Source organism: Trachinotus anak, unplaced genomic scaffold (assembly GCF_046630095.1).
Source record: "Trachinotus anak isolate AG129_WGS33_773 ecotype Australia unplaced genomic scaffold, CSIRO_AGI_Tana_v1 ptg000032l, whole genome shotgun sequence".
NCBI lineage: Eukaryota > Metazoa > Chordata > Actinopteri > Carangiformes > Carangidae > Trachinotus > Trachinotus anak.
In genome coordinates this window covers 13,230,411-13,247,494 of record NW_027273883.1, presented here as the reverse complement: position 1 = coordinate 13,247,494, position 17,084 = coordinate 13,230,411, and the positions used below count along the sequence as shown (strand labels likewise).

Here is a 17,084-nt window from a genome sequence, read left to right as displayed (position 1 = left end):
AGCCTGACCAAGTAAGCCCTGAGAAATGGCATATATGAATTAATTGAAAACAAGAAAACAGTGCAGAGGAAAGCACACGAAATATTGTAGGCCTATCATTAAACCATATTGCCCAAACCTACTGTACAAATTTTAATGTATGTAAATGAGGGCGTTAGCAATATCCTCCAAAATGACCATAACGTGGATTCAATACTTCTCTGAAACAGTTTTAAGAAAAAAAATGTGTACAGCTTTTTTTTTTTTTTTTTTTTTTTTTTTTCTCAAAAAGGTTTTCACAGATTTACTCTTCAGTATAAATTGATGGCTTTAAAACTAACTTTTATATGTATATTGTCACTTTCCTCACACTTTCATCCACATTTTCTTTCCTTCATTGCACCCCAAAATCTTAATGTGACACTGAAAAAGAGGCGGGTTTGTTTGAGTGGATAAGGTGAAAATCCATCCCACCTACTTGTCTCTTGTCGATGTCTGGATGCTGACAGGAAGTTGGAGTTGACTGATGGCTCTCTCTGGTTCAGCGTGGCCAGTGGTTGGTTCAGTTAATGCATACTGTTTCGGTTGCACATTTTTCTGTCAATTCCTGCACTCTGACTGATAAACACGACGGTCGTGCCAGTACTTCATGGTCCCTGATTCAGCAAATCTACTCAGTTTCAACTTATGTGTACAATCTTGTCATGCTGATTGTACTGTCTGACTTCTGTACTGCTCTCTACTGGTGAAAGGTTGGCTTAATTTATTCTTGGCATTTGCTGTGTGGGTGTGTGTGCATGCGTGTGTGTGTGTGTTTTGTTTGTTTGTGTGCCCAAGCCTCAGATTACTGTTGGCTCTGGTACTCCTGAATGTTCTGTATATTTAAAGAAATAAAAGCATAATCCTACACTTCTTTGTGTATATGTGTGCCTGCCTGTACGTGTGTGTGTGTGTGTGTGTGTGTGTGTGTGTGTGTCCATGTTCAGGTCATCTTTTTTAAGATTAGAGGCTAAAACTTTAAACTATATTTTATTTGGTAATAGGCTGAACAAAGGACAAAAATCCCTATTCATGTGCCACATTCCTGTGTGTGTGTGTGTGTGTTTATGTGTGTGAGTGTGAACTATAGCTCATACATCTCTGTCTCAGATTGGGCCTATGGTGCGTACCTCCGTTGGGATTCTTGGGTCCAGCTCTGCTGATGAAGCACGCACAGACTGATTTCCTCTTATTTATACCATTCTTTCTCTTCCTTACTCTCTCAATGTAATTCCTTCCTCCTTCCTATTCTGTCAGCATTGTTTCTTCTACTCCTGACTCCCCCCTACTGACCTTCACTTGTCCTTCATTGCTCTGATAGACACACACACACACAGCAGACATTTGCTAGAAGGCTGGATTTGTATAATTGTGTTTGTGCGAGTTTGTGTGCAGGAAATAGCCTTGTCCCTGTACGCTGGTCATAATTAGCCGAGCTGATGCTCTGAAGCTCTCTGTGCTGTCAAGACAGAATACAATTATCCTATAAAATACAAGCATACTTGAATAACTGAGTGACACTTGAATGAAAAACACAAATTTTCTAACTTTAATTCTCTTTTTTCTTTCCTCTCTGTTCCCAGTGATCTGCTGTCTTCGGGGTATGTGGAGAAGCATTTGTCGGAAAAAGGGAAGGCTGTCGTCACCAATGTAAGATTCTGCAAATCATCTCTCCTTACGCTCACTCACACTTTAAACATTGGGTTATTTGCAATTAAAATGTAGTTTTTAAGGACTTGGGGTCTTGATGTTAAGATCTTGTGAGGTGTAAATGCAAGCAGAACTTATGTTTGGAGTTTGAGCAGCTGTAATCAATATTTTTATATCAACAATGGCTCAGATGACTCTGTGTTATATGAAAGATGTTATTTGTAGTAATGAATCCTCAGAGAATCATCACTGGACTGCCACTCCCCTCAGCCCTGCAGAGCGTTTGAATGATTGTTACCGCTCTCATCCACATTTTTTTTTTTACCACAGTTTGGCAGTGTGGCACATGTTTTCAGTGGAATAGGTCTGATAAACAAACTGTACACTGCTTCCCAGGCAACAAGCAACAGACAGTTAGTGACTAACTAGTGAGCATAATAGAACATTTAGCAGCTTAAAGGGTCACATACGGTTAGTGGAGATTAGAGAAAGAGCAAAAAGAAACTCAAATCCAAATGAATGCTTATGTTTCTCTGTGTCTGCTGGATAAAGAAATTATAAACAAATCATAATATGGATAGATGGAGATAATAATAATAATAATAATAATAATAATAATAATAATAATAATAATAATAATAATAATAATAATAATAATAATAATAATAATATAGTATATCAATGTCATGTTTATTTCTTGCTGAGCTGCCTCCAAGTGGATAAAAAAGGGAGCCTGGCAATAGGCTACACGTGACCACTGTAGCTTCTTGTAAAAGGAAAATAACACTTACCTTGATGTGCCATGTTTGATCCCACATCCCCTACCTCTGCCTGCCTAAATGCCGTCATGAGATTCAGCCACAACACGTGAAAAACATATCCAGACAAAGATCATGTGTATATATAGGTATACCATGTAGAGGGATTCAGTTTACCAAAGCTAGAGGTACATATGTGTCATAGCATACACACCATGACCCGACTCCAAAAATAGGAGAGGGGCTGAATCATCTCCACTGAAGATTTATTCTGAACTGTGTGTTGTACAGTTGCAATTTGCTGTAAATGCTGCAGGTTCTTCTTCTCCCTCCCTGAGCCTTTGATTGGTTAATCAGTGAATTATTTTGCAAACAGAGAGAAATCACAGCCCATCCAGGCACCCAGTCTTCATTCATCTTAGATTTCAGTGGAAGTAGAACTGTGGATGAGGCCTAGACCTTCAACTAACATGAGATTAAGATTGCTGAGATAATCCTCTAAAATCTGGACTTCAGTTACAGGACACCCACTGAGGCAACGTGTTACATCACATAAGTGGGGGGATTATTATAATGGTCAGGATTTACTCAGCTAAGTAGCAGATTAGTTAGATATTAGACCCTACACAGAGAATGATCCAAATTATCATTACACCACATACTGTATGATATGGTCATTTGTAATTATGGAACTTATTATAAAGCGATCTTTCTGTGAATTAATTCAGCTTGTAGACGAATATCCACAATGTACTCTGTCTGCTACTTCTACTGTCATGGTTTCCTTTTTAAATAGTGGAAAGAATAAGAGCTACTTTGTCTCTTTTATTAATGGCTGCTATTCAGGAAGGTTAATGTGAGACAAGCCCCTGTTTGTAACTCTCCTTAGTGGAGAGGTCGAAATGTCAGCCATCATCACACAGCTGCTACCCTGTTAGGTCTACTGCAGACTTCTCACTGCTCGTGTAGTACAAGTGGTAGATGTAATACATACAGGTAAATGTGGTAGCAGCTCTAGCTTTGTTTGCAGAATTTGGGTTTATTGCAGGGTATGACGGGTAAATCCCAAATCCTCATTCAGCCTACAAACACTATGCACCATTCAGCTGAAGCTTACATGATGCTGGAGAATGGAGAATTTGAGTCATTGTTGTAAAAATAATCAGTTTCAGTTTTTATTGTTATAATAACCTAGAATACACAAATGGAGGAAGTGATGAGAAAGCAACATATATTTCATTGTACGGATGCAACATTTAAAAAAAAGATTTGTTTATTTACACGGTACAATGCACATTCATTTTTAAATTATTGTTATGTTAATCTAACAAAATAACCAGGTATGAAACACTACAAATAAGTAAGGGTCAATCTTTAAGAACAAAATATACCTTTTAAAACGTTTCCATACTGAATTAATAATATCTCTGAATGGTATGAATGATCAGTCTTTGTGAGTCTATTGGCCTTAATGTGGAAACTCCCATCATATAAAAATGCAGTGCTGTCAGAAAACAATCCTGCAGTTCTGCAGTGTTGCCCACGGTGACCTGATACACCAAGGGGTTTTTAAAAGGATAGGAACAGCACCTCAGTATGAATGGAAAAAAAATCTCAAATGGTGGACAAATTTGGGTAGTCTCACAGTATGTATCTTGATTTATATATCCCCCAATAAGATATTAGTGATAAATAGTGATGGTCTGAATAAATTGTGCATCAGGCGTGGCCTAAATACTGTACATGTATAAATGAACTCATCTCCACTCTGCACTTTTTGTCTCACGAATAGTAAAGTATAATGTTTAAAGTTGAAGTGTAACTTTAGTGTGATTTCCTTTGACCTATTCATTGTCTAATTGTGGTGCTGAAACTTCCACAGACTTTCAGAGGGCAGAGTGTCCTACTTTGTTTACCAAGCGTCTGACCCCAACCTTTTCATTGTGCTTTGTTTTGTCCAGATTAGATGATTAATTACTCTAATATGGGTCTAAGGAGATCACAGATCAGACCAAATTAGCAACACACACACACACACACACACACACACACACACACACACACACACACACACACACACACACACACTCTGAGGATGTACCCACAGTGCTGGGTCTTGGGTGCTTTCTTGCTTTGCTGAGAAGTGGAGCATAAGGTTCAGGGTGACAGCAGGAGGAGAGATGCTGGGATAGTGGAGCACAGCACAACTTATAAATAGCTTCTCTCTCTTCATCACCCTCTACATCTCTTAATTTCACTCTTGCTCTACCTCTCTTTACCCAGCCTTTCTCTTCACCTGTAGCTCCTTTTATGTTTATTTACCTAACTTGTACTTCTTTTGTTGCATTGCATTCATATATTTTGTCTCTCTGTAAGTATATTTCTGATAATACACAACTGTGTGCTTGTTTCCTGTGTCCTAATTGGGACAGAGAGACCGAGGAACCTGAGAACCATAACAAAAGAACAGAGCAATCTCAGCATGGATGATGCAGTTTTCCTACAATTCAATACACACACGCATACAGGGAGAGGTACAGGTTACAGTTTTAGCCCCTTATCTCACAAATAGATGATTTGTATAGTTATGTACTTGGGTGGGCCTCTTTTGGCTGCATTAGGTTACAGTTAGGGGTTCAGAGAATTATCTGTATTATCTGTATGACAAATTCTGTAAACCTAATATAGCTTTTAAAGCAAATTAGCACCAGCTAAATGGCCTTTCCTTTAATGCCTATCACTGGGAAGCAAGTATACAAATGCACTATGTGGTCACACCTTTCCACATAATTTTGTGTTATTTATTTATTTTTTTTCATGGTTTTGGCTTGACTATTTAATCTCAGTTGAGGGAAATCTTAAATAGTTTGGCATTTTTGGAAATAGACTCTCTGGCTGAGAGTTGTCTGAATGTTAAAATGATGCTACATTCAGGAGACGCTTGAGTTACCTTAGCATAGCATAGCATAGCTTAGCATAGCATGAAGACTAGAAACAGGGGGAAACAGCTAACTTGGTTCTGTCCAAAAGTAACAAAATCCACATAACAGCATCTGTGAAGGTCATTAATCAACATGTTGTTTCTTGTTTGTTTAATCCCTAAAATGTATGAACTTTCTGGAGTCCAGAAAGAGATATCATTTATTATATCAAGATATATTGTATTAATCAGATATAATGTTTTAATCAATGAGCTTCAGAGGTGCTTGAAGCTCATTTGTTACTTTTGGACAGACCAAGGCTAGCTGTTCCCTCTCTTTTCAGTCTCTATGCTAAGCTAAGCTCAGTTTGGGAAAGGCCATTTTCAGCATGACATATTCCCATTTACAGAGCTCAGTTTAGAATAGAAGAACTTGACTGATCTGCACAGAACCCTCACCTGAATCCCATCCAGCACCTTTGGGATGAATTGCAACAGGGACTGAATACCAGGTCTTATCCCCCAACATCAGCACGCAACCTCACTAATACTATTGTGACTGAATGGGAGAAAATTCCAGCAGTCACGCTCCAAAATCCTGTGGAAAGCCTTCCCAGGCTAGAAGCTGTTAAATCAGCGTTATAATGCCTGTAAATCAGGTTTCCGCATGCTTTTGGCCATGTAGTTTAATAACAAACACGAACATGCATCCTCACACAAACCAATAAGACAGGCATGGATGAAGTCCACAGAGAGAGCTGGAGGTAGAAGTGGACATAGCAGTGTTGCTGTGCACAGCATCAGACTGTACAGCAGAAATCGATCCTCTGATAAAAGCTGTGTTTCCTCAGGGAGACCAGCTTCCTGCCTAATGGCTGTTAGGCAGCAAGAAATGGACCAGGAAGAGATGACCTGCAGAGCACTTAGACACTTAGACATCATACACGTCTATAGAAAATAAATGTGTGTTTGCGCTTGCTGAGAGAGGAAGAGACAGACTGCATACACATATAGACCGATGGAGATAGAGAGTGAAGCCAGAGAATGAGTGGTCGACGGACAGTGGTAATAGAGATGGAAATAATTTTACACGTGGCCGATGCTATGGCTTTCTATTGTGGAGAAGTTGGGAAGAGGAGTCACGGAGCAGTTAACACACAGATGGTAGGATGTGAATGGGTTAAGCTCAGTGTGCAGAATATCACACAAAAACACACATAAATACACATATCTACACCAGATCGTGCTTGCACCAGTGTCGTTCGCAAATGAATTCTGAGTGAGTGATTGGCTAATTTCCTAATGGAATATGGAAATGATTGCAAATGGAATATTTCTCTCAGTGTTGGACAGTATGAGACGCTTGAAGAGGCAGCCATGTGTATGATCTTAATCTGTGTGTGTTTGTGTTTTGCTCACAGGGAGGAGAGCACTGCTACTACCAGGGGAAGGTCAGAGACATTCCTCACTCCTTTGTGGCTCTTTCAACTTGTCATGGATTGCAGTAAGTACAAATACTATGTGTTTTTGACTTTACCTGTGTGCTTATGTGCAATTCAGCCAACATTGCTCATGCTGTGTGTCCAGGTTCTGGGCCTTGCTCCAGTTTATCCATTGGGTCAATATAATTAGTTTTAGCCCAGCCCTTCTCTGTCTCTCTGCATTTTTCAGTATACTGATTATCGTTCACACAGACAGGTGCTTCTCTTCTCTTCTCTCTTCTTCTCTCCTCTCCTCTCCTCTCCTCTTCCTTGTGTTGTTATTTTTAGCTTTTGTGCTCTAAAGCAGCACTCGTCCCGTCAGAGAGACGGGTCAGAAACGAGGCCTGCTGGCAGGAATGAATATACACTGTACGTGTGTGTTATGAATTAGTATACGTGCAATTGAGTGTGTATATAAATATGTATGAAGAAAATAGATGCGAGAGAGTGGCCATCCTGCAGGGCAAAAATGTATTATGTGGTAGTGAATGTCACTGCATTTGGACAATATACCACTTGCATAAAAAAGGCACCTATGAATAATTAAGTATAAAACATGCGCATGTATTACAGTTTTTCACAGTTCCTTACAAACATTTCCTGAAAGGAAACTGTATTTTCCCCAAACTGAACATAAGAGAAAAATAAACCCCACACTCTATTGTACTCTGGTACAATCTCTGACCTTTTAACCAACTATATATATTTTACACTTGCTGTTTTTCACATTATTTATTTATGTGTCTTAAAAAGTAATTGCAAAAAAGAAAGAAAGCATTTCTTGCACTGAATTAACAAACACATAGGGAAAAGAGTCCACTGCTGACTGGTTTATCCATTCATGAACAATAATTCTATTTATGGTGTGAGTCATTTTGCTTGTTAGTGTTTTGACCTGGAGGACTGTGTGTTAATTCATGTTCAGTTGTGATGACTGTACATTTTATACCGAATGACAACGATTTTGAGACGTGGGTGGGTGGTGGATTTTTTAATGAAAAATTAAACTGAGGGAATACAAGTGAATCGCTTTGTAAATTTAAGGTTTGAGGTGTGATGGTGGAGAGATCTAAGCTTTATGAAGTCTTTTGCTCTAACAGTAGAGTGTATATACCACCATTCACATCTGCACATTGTTGACAGTATACACTATTTTATCTAATTATCCCCTTGAATTCCCTCTGAAAGCATCTTTAATCATCTTGATCCATTATGCCTTATTAAAGCTTGTTCCAACTCAACATATCTTCTACAACATGTCTAGATATATAAAACAAATAATCAGTGCAGACATGTAACTTCAGCTAATTATGGTAAGTAGGGGAAATCAGATTGATACTTGCTGAGCAAGCTAAACTACGATCAGGCTTTTAATAACATTTGAATATTTTATGTGATTGTGGCAGCGTGTTTGTGTGCACAGCAAATTATGTAACGGCATGCACAAGATGATAAAATGTAGGTCATAAATTCATGAAACCCAAACCAGGTAAATGTGTTGCACAAGCATTACAATCTCATATACAGTGCATCTGGAAAGTATTCACAGCGCTTCACTTTTTCCACATTTTGTTATGTTACAGCCTTATTCCAAAATGGATTCATTTCATTTTTTACCTCAAAATTCTACACACAATACCCCATAATGACTAAGTGGAAAAAAAACTGCTTGAAATTTTTGCAAAAATTAAAAATAAAAAACAAAAAAAAAATCACATGTACATAAGTTTTCACAGCCTTTGCTCAATACTTGGTTGAAGCGCCTTTGGCAGCAATTACAGCCTCAAGTCTTTTTGAGTATGATGCTACAAGCTTGACACACCTATTTTTGGGCAGTTTCTTCTTCTTTGCAGAACCTCTCGAGCTCCATCAGGTTGGATGGGGAGCGTCGGTGCACAGCCATTTCCACATCTCTCCAGAGATATTCAATCGGGTTCAAGTCTGGGCTCTGGCTGGGCCACTCAAGGACATTCACAGAGTTGTCCTGAAGCCACTTCTTTGTTATCTTGGCTGTGTGCTTAGGGTCGTTGTCCTGTTGGAAGATGAACCTTCGCCCCAGTCCGAGGTCCAGAGCACTCTGGAGCTGGTTATTATCAAGGATGTCTCTGTACATTGCTGCATTTCCCTCGACCCTGACTAGTCTCCCAGTTCCTGCTGCTGAAAAACATCCCCACAGCATGATGCTGCCACCACCCTGCTTCACTGTAGGGATGGTATTGGCCAGGTGATGATGGTTTCCTCCAGACATGACGCTTGGCATTCAGGCCAAAGAGTTCAATCTTTGTTTCATCAGACCAGAGAATTTTGTTTCTCATCGTCTGTGAGTCCTTCAGGTGCCTTTTGGCAAACTCCAGGTGGGCTGTCATGTGCCTTTTACTGAGGAGTGGCTCCGTCTGGCCCCTCTACCATACAGGCCTGATTGGTGGAGTGCTGCAGAAATGGTTGTCCTTCTGGAAGGTTCTCCTCTCTCCACAGAGCAACGCTGGAGCACTGTCAGAGTGACCATGGGGTTCTTGATAACCTCCCTAAGGCCCTTCTGCCCCGATCGCTCAGATTGGCCGGGCGGCCAGCTCTAGGAAGAGTCCTGGTGGTTCCAAACTTCTTCCATTTACGGTTGATGGAGGCCACTGTGCTCATTGGGCCTTTCAATGCTGAAGAAATTTTTCTGTACCCTTTCCCAGATCTGTGCCTCGATACAATCCTGTCTCGGAGGTCTACAGACAATCCCTTGGACTTCATGGCTTGGTTTGTGCACTGACATGCACTGTCAACTATGGGACCTTATATAGACAGGCGTGTGCCTTTCCAAATCAAGTCCAATCAACTGAATTTTACCACAGGTGGACTCCAATCAAGTTGTAGAAACATCTGAAGGATGATCAGTGGAAACAGGAAGCACCTGAGCTCAATTTTGAGTGTGATGGCAAAGGCTGTGAACTGTGTACTTATGTACATGTGATTTTTTTTATTTTTTATATATTTGCAAATATTTCAAGCCAACTTTTTTCACTTAGTCATTATGGGGTATTGTGTGTAGAATTTTGAGGTAAAAAATGAATTTAATCCATTTTGGAATAAGGCTGTAACAAAATGTGGAAAAGTAAAGCACTGTGAATACTTTCTGGATGCACTGTATAGGACACAACACATTACAATGTGTCTGACAAGTGTTTTCTGCAGCCTCATTTTATTTTGTTAGTGCAGTAATGGTATGAGGTGGCTGTCATGCTTATTATTATCATTTGTGACAGTGGTGGAGTTGTACTAGTATGTCTTTGACTTGAATTTAATCAACTTTGGGGAATATCATGCTTTTTTTCTTAGTATGGAAAGAAATAGAGAAGCTGACATTATAAGGTTGCAGAGACACACCCATAATATGCTGTGTGTATGTGTGTGAGTGTGTGTTTGGGTGTGCATGTACACATGGGTGAGAGAGACAATGAGAGGGAGGGAGTTAAGGGAGTGCATAAGGGAGTGGTGTCGAGGGGTTAGACATTAGGGAGAGACTATTTCCCTTATGCTGAGTCAGTTGTTTATCATAATATATACTCTGCTCTCTTTTCTTTCTATCTCTCTTTTCTCCTCTCCGTTTCTCTCTCTCTCTCTTTCTCTTATAAACACGGACACACACACACACACACACACACACACACAGAAGCTTTGCGATGCAATGCAATGCTCCTGTTACAGCTGTATAAGGAGGGATAGTGCTCTCGGCTACATCCATCAAATTGGACATAGACAGCTCACTATTGACTCAGGTTCCTGTTTAAAGCGCCATTCGAGTTCTGCACATTTGGAACTTAAATGCACTGAAATGGAAATGTTCACACTGATTAAGAAATTATCAGATGAAATACTTTTCCGTCTTGTTTACCAGAAATGCATAAATTCAAATGCCAGGCTAAAAATGAGACACGAGGACATCAGTGGGTTTCATCAGGGGCACTTTGGATATTACTGCTAGTCTAGAATTGGGTACTGTAGCTTTAAACCCCCAAACCTTGTTTTTAAATCTTGAAAAACCTGCAATAATTGGTTTTGTTGGCCATTTTGGGACACCTGAAACAAGTTGTGAACACAACACTGATATATCATCACCTATTAAGCTCATATATCAAACCTTTTAGCAAACAGTTGCTTATTTACACATCCAGCAGTTACAGACCAACATAATCATTCATCTGAGGTTGTGTGTCTGACCACCTGGTGAATCTGTCCAATTTTAACTCTTTTACTTCTGGTTTTGGTCTCTACCAACTCCTGAGGGAAATATTTAACTGTTTCGCGTCTAAATGCTCCAAGATGTTCACCAGCTACTTGTTAGCCGTGTCTGTCTGATGTTTGGTGCTGAGCAGGTAGTGTACAGAGGGTTTTTAGAGCTCTGAGAGTGAGTCAGTGAGAGTGAACCGAAACAGTGAAGTTGCAGGCCGGACAGCTAAGAATCATTCGATAGCTCAGGAAGGCCAAGAGGAGCCGCAGATTCAGATTATAATTCTCCATGAGTGACCCCTTTCACATTGCTGTTTAATACATAGTTATTTACCTGACAGTGGCCTGGCAATAACTGACCTTCAAATGTTGCTAAATTCTGCTTGTTGCACAGAAGTGTGCGACATCCCCTTTCTCCAACTGAGCCCTGTCCACCTCACACTATTAAGAGGTGTGAGGTTTAAACACAAATACACTAATTTATCGTGTAAAATAACTGAAATTGTTCTAATTTTGTGTCATGTTCAAGGAGGATCCCATTGCACATTGTAAGAAGATGATTAAGAAAATAGGTTTTTAAGACCTTTAATGTTTCGAAAATAGTGAGGGAATTCTATAAGTAAGTATAAGTTTATACAATTGATCAAACCTTCAGTTTTAAGATGAAAACTGAGATCTAGAGTTTTTTCTGTGAACTGTAGAGCTGCATATAACATACACTTCCATACTGATGCAACGAAAGGCACTGTTTGTGTGTAATCTGCTGTAAGTGACCAGGACAGAGAGTGTGTGGAAGGTGAATTCTGTATGTTGAAGGCCAGAAAGAGGCAGAAAAAAAGAGAGAGTTGGGAGAGAAAAGACAGATTGTGAGTACCTGCAGTGTTTACCCTCCTGACTTCACAGTTTGACCCGACCAATCTCCTAAAAGCTTTAGATAAAGTTAATTAACGGATGATGTCCGGTCATGTGCACATGCGCACAGGCCAGCGGGCGGAGACAAGAAGACCTTGAAACATCTGTTAAATGAGAAAGTGATCTCTGCCTTTTTTAAAATGATTGCTTGTTCAAACGATGTGTGTCTTTCTCTCACACTATTATGTATTTAGAGTTTTTAAGGGCATATGAGATGGATGTTCACCTGGAGTTATTATGCTTTTTCAATAAATGATTGTCACTGATTTTCTGCAAAACATACCCCTTTCACGGACGTCTAGGTCAGTTCAACTTGTGGTCAACCAGTCCAAAGTCTTTGTTACTGTTCCAGAGATACAATCCTTAGGTGACCTTTAAGTTATGCTGTGTGGGGGGGAGTCTCTGAAATGATTGGATGACCTTTTGTTTCACATTATCCTCCACCCCTCCCAAACTGTACATATGCCAAACAGAGCAGTGAGGACAGCAGAGGAATTTCTCAAAAACTGCACCTTGACAAAGTCCATTACAGTCATTATTCTTACACCTGCTCCTATAATACAATAAACCCCCTGGTGCTGAAAGGGCCAATCTATCACACTGATAGCTGAGGAGGAGTTGAATACAGATGCATCATTTCAGTTTGTGATGAAGAAAACAGCAGAAACCGGTGTTCATATGTGCCCTCATGCCATCTCTCCCTCTCTTCTTCTCTCTTTTAGTGGGATGTTTTTCGATGGCAATCACACCTACATGATTGAACCTGGAGGACAGGGCAGCAGCGATGTAAGTACTCTGCAAATCTACATGAAAATGTATGTACTTTGTAGGAGCTGGTGATGGCTTCTCTTATTGGTATTTTTCAATTTGCTCTCCCTCCATCTTATTTGTATGTCCAACTGCCTCTCAGCCCTGGTGAATTGTCAGTGGTCAGAAAATCTATTACAGCAGTGGTCTCTAATATTTTTTATGACTGATATATCCACACAACACCATCAGATGGGCTCAAAAACCTCTTCATCAACACCACCCAACATCTTCCATGTGTTCTTTTACATTTTTTCACACAAGCAATTATATAAATGTATGTTTGCAATAGTCAGTCGATTAATCAAGTAGTTTATGGTTTTATTGTTTACTTTTGTCAGTTCCACTTTCTAATATGCAAAGGTAATGCATTTGATGATAGACTGAATATCTTTGTAGTTTGGACTGTCCATCGAACAAAACAAGCTTTTTGAATACATCACTTGGGGTAACACTGTTACTACTACTATTTTTCACTATTTTTACTAACATTTTCTAACATTGTGAAGACAGAGAAATTCATCAAGAAAATATTCTGCAGATATATCACCAACAGAAATTATTGTTAGTTGGTGTTATAATAATGTATTTCATACTAAATATTATTATCCTTGAATTGTCAGTGTTTTTTCAGTGCTGTACTGTAAGTTTACATCCGTTATACAACCACCTACAACTGTTGCTTTCCACTTTTCCACTTGTTAGAAAGCTTTTTTAACACACTCTAAATCACAGTATGTGATGCTCAGGTTATAGCTGACTCAGGTCAGTGGGAGTGTGCTCTGTGTGTATGTATTTGTTTTGAAAACGATAACTGCACTTATGCTCCATCTGAATTGCAAGAGGTGGATGGTCATAGTTTCAGAAACCCTCTTGGATTAGGGGGAACAGCATCTGATAAGTTTTGTAACTTTCCAAAACCATCAATCCGACATTTACACCCATGTTATGCAGTGATAGGCCAAGTCTGCGAAGGTGAGAAAGTAGTCAGGGTTTGAACTTCTACTCCAAGATCTTTTTTTTGCTCCTTCTCTTGCTCCTCTCCATGATGACCATCTTATTACCACTTGTTTATGTGTTTTCTTTGTTTACTTCTCATACATGGGTCAGGAGAGGAGCTTGAGACAAAACCAGCATCAGTTACAGATCACACACCACTCACTGCGACTTTTCCTCATGAACCCTGAGTGTGGCAGACCTGTCTCAGGACAGAGAGATTTGCTGGGTTACAAAGCCAGCAGGCAGCAGCAAAGCCTGCAACCAATTAGATAATAACAATTAGAGGCATTATGGACAGAACGAAAGGACAGATCTGAGATTGTCTAAAGACGCTGTGAGCATGAGAGAACAGCCGCTGGTACTGTGTGTGTGTGTGTGTGTGAGTGAGAGAGAGAGACTTCCTTTTTGCTCTAATTAAAATGTCCAGAATAAGTGTGTGTCTGGTGTTAATCAGTGGGGACAAAAGGAGACAAGATAAGAGAGGTCAGGGACTTGTGTCTCTGTTTGTGTCCGTGTGTGTGTGTGTGTGTGTGTGTGTGTGTCATGTGGAAGTGTGTATGCGCACTCATTGGTGTTGGTAGTGCTGGCGTGGCTCACAGAACTACTTAACATTCATTCCCATATGACAGTTTTAGCGCCAACAGTGTTACAACAAGGGGAAGGAGGGAGAATAAAGAGGATGGACAGATGCAAACACCAATGGAGGGCTGAAAAGACGAGTGTTACCAGAGGAAAAAGGGATGAGAAGGGGACAGGTACACGGAGGGAGGAGAAGCTGAGCAAAACTGCACAAAACACAAAATCATTAGTACGATAAATGTAATTAGATTGCTTGTCATTTCTTCTTCTGCAGAGAAGCTGTAAAACAAGAGGAACTAATTGTTTGTAAATGGCAGTTGCTAAATCACAGTTATACTATAATGAGCAGGAATTTTAAGTTGATAAAAGCAATAGAGCATTCTGAATGTCTCCTCTCTCCTGTCTTCCACTTCTCTTTTACTCCCTCCTTTTCTGGCCTCCTCTTCATCTCTGCTCTGCCTCCATCATTCCTCTCCAGTGTTGGAGAGACTGAATTATTCAAGCGATGAGAGAGGGAGGGAGGGAGGGAGAGAGAGAGAGAGAGAGAGAGATCTTAACTCAGAATATTGCTGCAGCACTTTTCTGAGATACAACATTGTGGTCACCTTTTTTTGGTCATTCACATGGACACAGATTTTATAATGCACATAAAAATTGAAAGAGATTCTTTACTAGTTTCCTTTTTTATAAGTGTGTCATGCCAAAAACACAGCTGTACATCAAATATTAAAAACACAGGTAAAAAGACATCTGCCAGTATCACATACACAAATCTAAAAAAAGACAGTTATCATCATCAACCATTCTGCTCTAAACACATCTTATTTCAGGTAACATGTGTTTATGTACAGCCTTTCAAATACATTTTTAGCTCGATAGAAGACTTAATTAAATCCAGATTAAGTTTAGTGTGTGAATAGCCACCTTGGTCTTTGTGCATTGTTCATGTTTGAAAAAGTGTATTTCTGTTTTCATCTTAGAAAAAAATATACTGTGCGATTCCCTCGAAAAATGACAATGGAAGGGCTAATTTTATACATCACTGAGATGGCTCACTGGCACTGGTGAAAAAGTACTCAGGTACTTTACTTAAGTGCAGTTTAGAGGAACATGTACTGTATTATTTGAGGCTATTTCATACATATATTTATCTGACAGCTTTAGTGACTTGTTTCTTTAAGAAACATAGAATCTTAACGAGTTTGATGCTTTATGAAGTAAATTGTAAATCATTTGTACCCAACAGAATATAAATCAGTTAAAATATGCTCCACCTAAATCAGCTACAACATTAAAATCCTACTTTCAAATTAATACATCAGCAATAACAATCCAATAATTTAATATAAAATTATAATTATACAACCCTCACAGGGGCCAATTTAACATTTTGAATGCAGGGCTTTTATTTGTTACACTGCGATATTACTACTTGGATCCAAGTTAAGGATCTAAATACTTCCTCCATCACTGCACGTGAGATAAATATTCTTTTCTTTTCTCAGATTGACATAATGTCCAGTTTCAACATTGAATGGTAAAATACCAGATCTCAACTGGGCACAAAGATCTGTTCTTCTTAGAATAAATCATATCAAACATAATTGTCCATTCTGTGGAATAAGCACTGATGTGTTTTTGGCAAACAGTTGGCATGTTCCTCCATTGGCAGTGTAGGTTTTGGCTTGTTAGGCGAGGGAATCCTGTCTGCATGATAATGCCGGGGACAGCTCGGCCCTCGAGCCCAGCGGTGGCTGTCAGTTTGTCAGCACCGAGCTCTGGATGTCTGCTCCCCACGGGCAATGGTCCACATTGACTGTCTCTTCACCTCTGCATCTCTGGGATTCTCTCAGTGTGTCTTCTTCTCTATTTCACTCTCAGTCTATGTATCTCTTTGTCTCTTTGACAGTCTGCTTGGTCTGCAGGTCGTCCTCTCATTTTTGTCAGACAGACGCACAGATGTCTGCTGCAACAGCCTAAGTGATCTCCATGTATCCTGTGTAACAGCACACTCACTCACACACAGAGTTTGTCTTTTTAAAAGGTTGTATGCTCAGTCATGTTCGTGTTATACCCTTTATCACTTAGTGACAGCTTTGAATGCAGCATGATGCACCACGAATTCTGGCTGTTATGATCTGGTTGAAAGTGATAGAGAAAAAAAAAAAAAAAAAGCATGGTCAGATGGGGCTGTTGAGAGAAAGAGTCGGCATGGCTCCTGTCAGCCATATGGTAAATCCATCTGCCCTTCTTCCTCCAAGCCAGAAAAAGTTCTTCAGGACATTAGCTAAGTGCGTCCTTAACGAGCAGCTCCTGTCACCTTATGCAGCTCAACTGGTCTGAAAGTGTTTTATCATGTTATGTAAATAGGCTTGTGTACAAGCAGTCTACAGTAGAGAGGAATATAGAGCGTCGAAACTGAAGCTAACAAGCTGAGAATGTGATGTTCCCAGGCGCTACGTGGCTAATAAATCTTGCACTTTTTGAGTGCATAAGTGTCTGCGTGAGCGTGCGTGCGTGCGTGCGTGCGTGTGTGTGTGTGTGCGCGCGCAGACGACTTGTAGGGAGGATGTGTGATGCTAGCTTGCATATGCAGAAAACACCATATGTTTTGCTTTTTTATTTATTTATTTTTTTTTTGGACACCTTTCCAACCCCACCTGCACCCCAGGGCCCCTATGGCTGCATCTCAACAGCTCTCTCTGTTTGCTTTCAGTTTGTTTGAAGATTGAGACAAAGCATAGT

At 39.8% G+C, this 17,084-nt stretch overlaps 1 protein-coding gene across 2 annotated transcripts in view; it reads left to right on the top strand.

Moving 5' to 3' along the window:
• Window positions 1–17,084, top strand: part of adam22 (ADAM metallopeptidase domain 22) — a 64,827-nt gene that overhangs the window by 17,326 nt on the left and 30,417 nt on the right. For both annotated transcript variants that reach the window (XM_071468753.1, XM_071468752.1), the window contains exons 4-6: window positions 1,602–1,668; window positions 6,768–6,850; window positions 12,677–12,740. In XM_071468753.1, coding sequence (XP_071324854.1) covers window positions 1,602–1,668; window positions 6,768–6,850; window positions 12,677–12,740 — 214 coding nt within the window. The remainder of the gene's footprint in view (window positions 1–1,601; window positions 1,669–6,767; window positions 6,851–12,676; window positions 12,741–17,084) is intronic.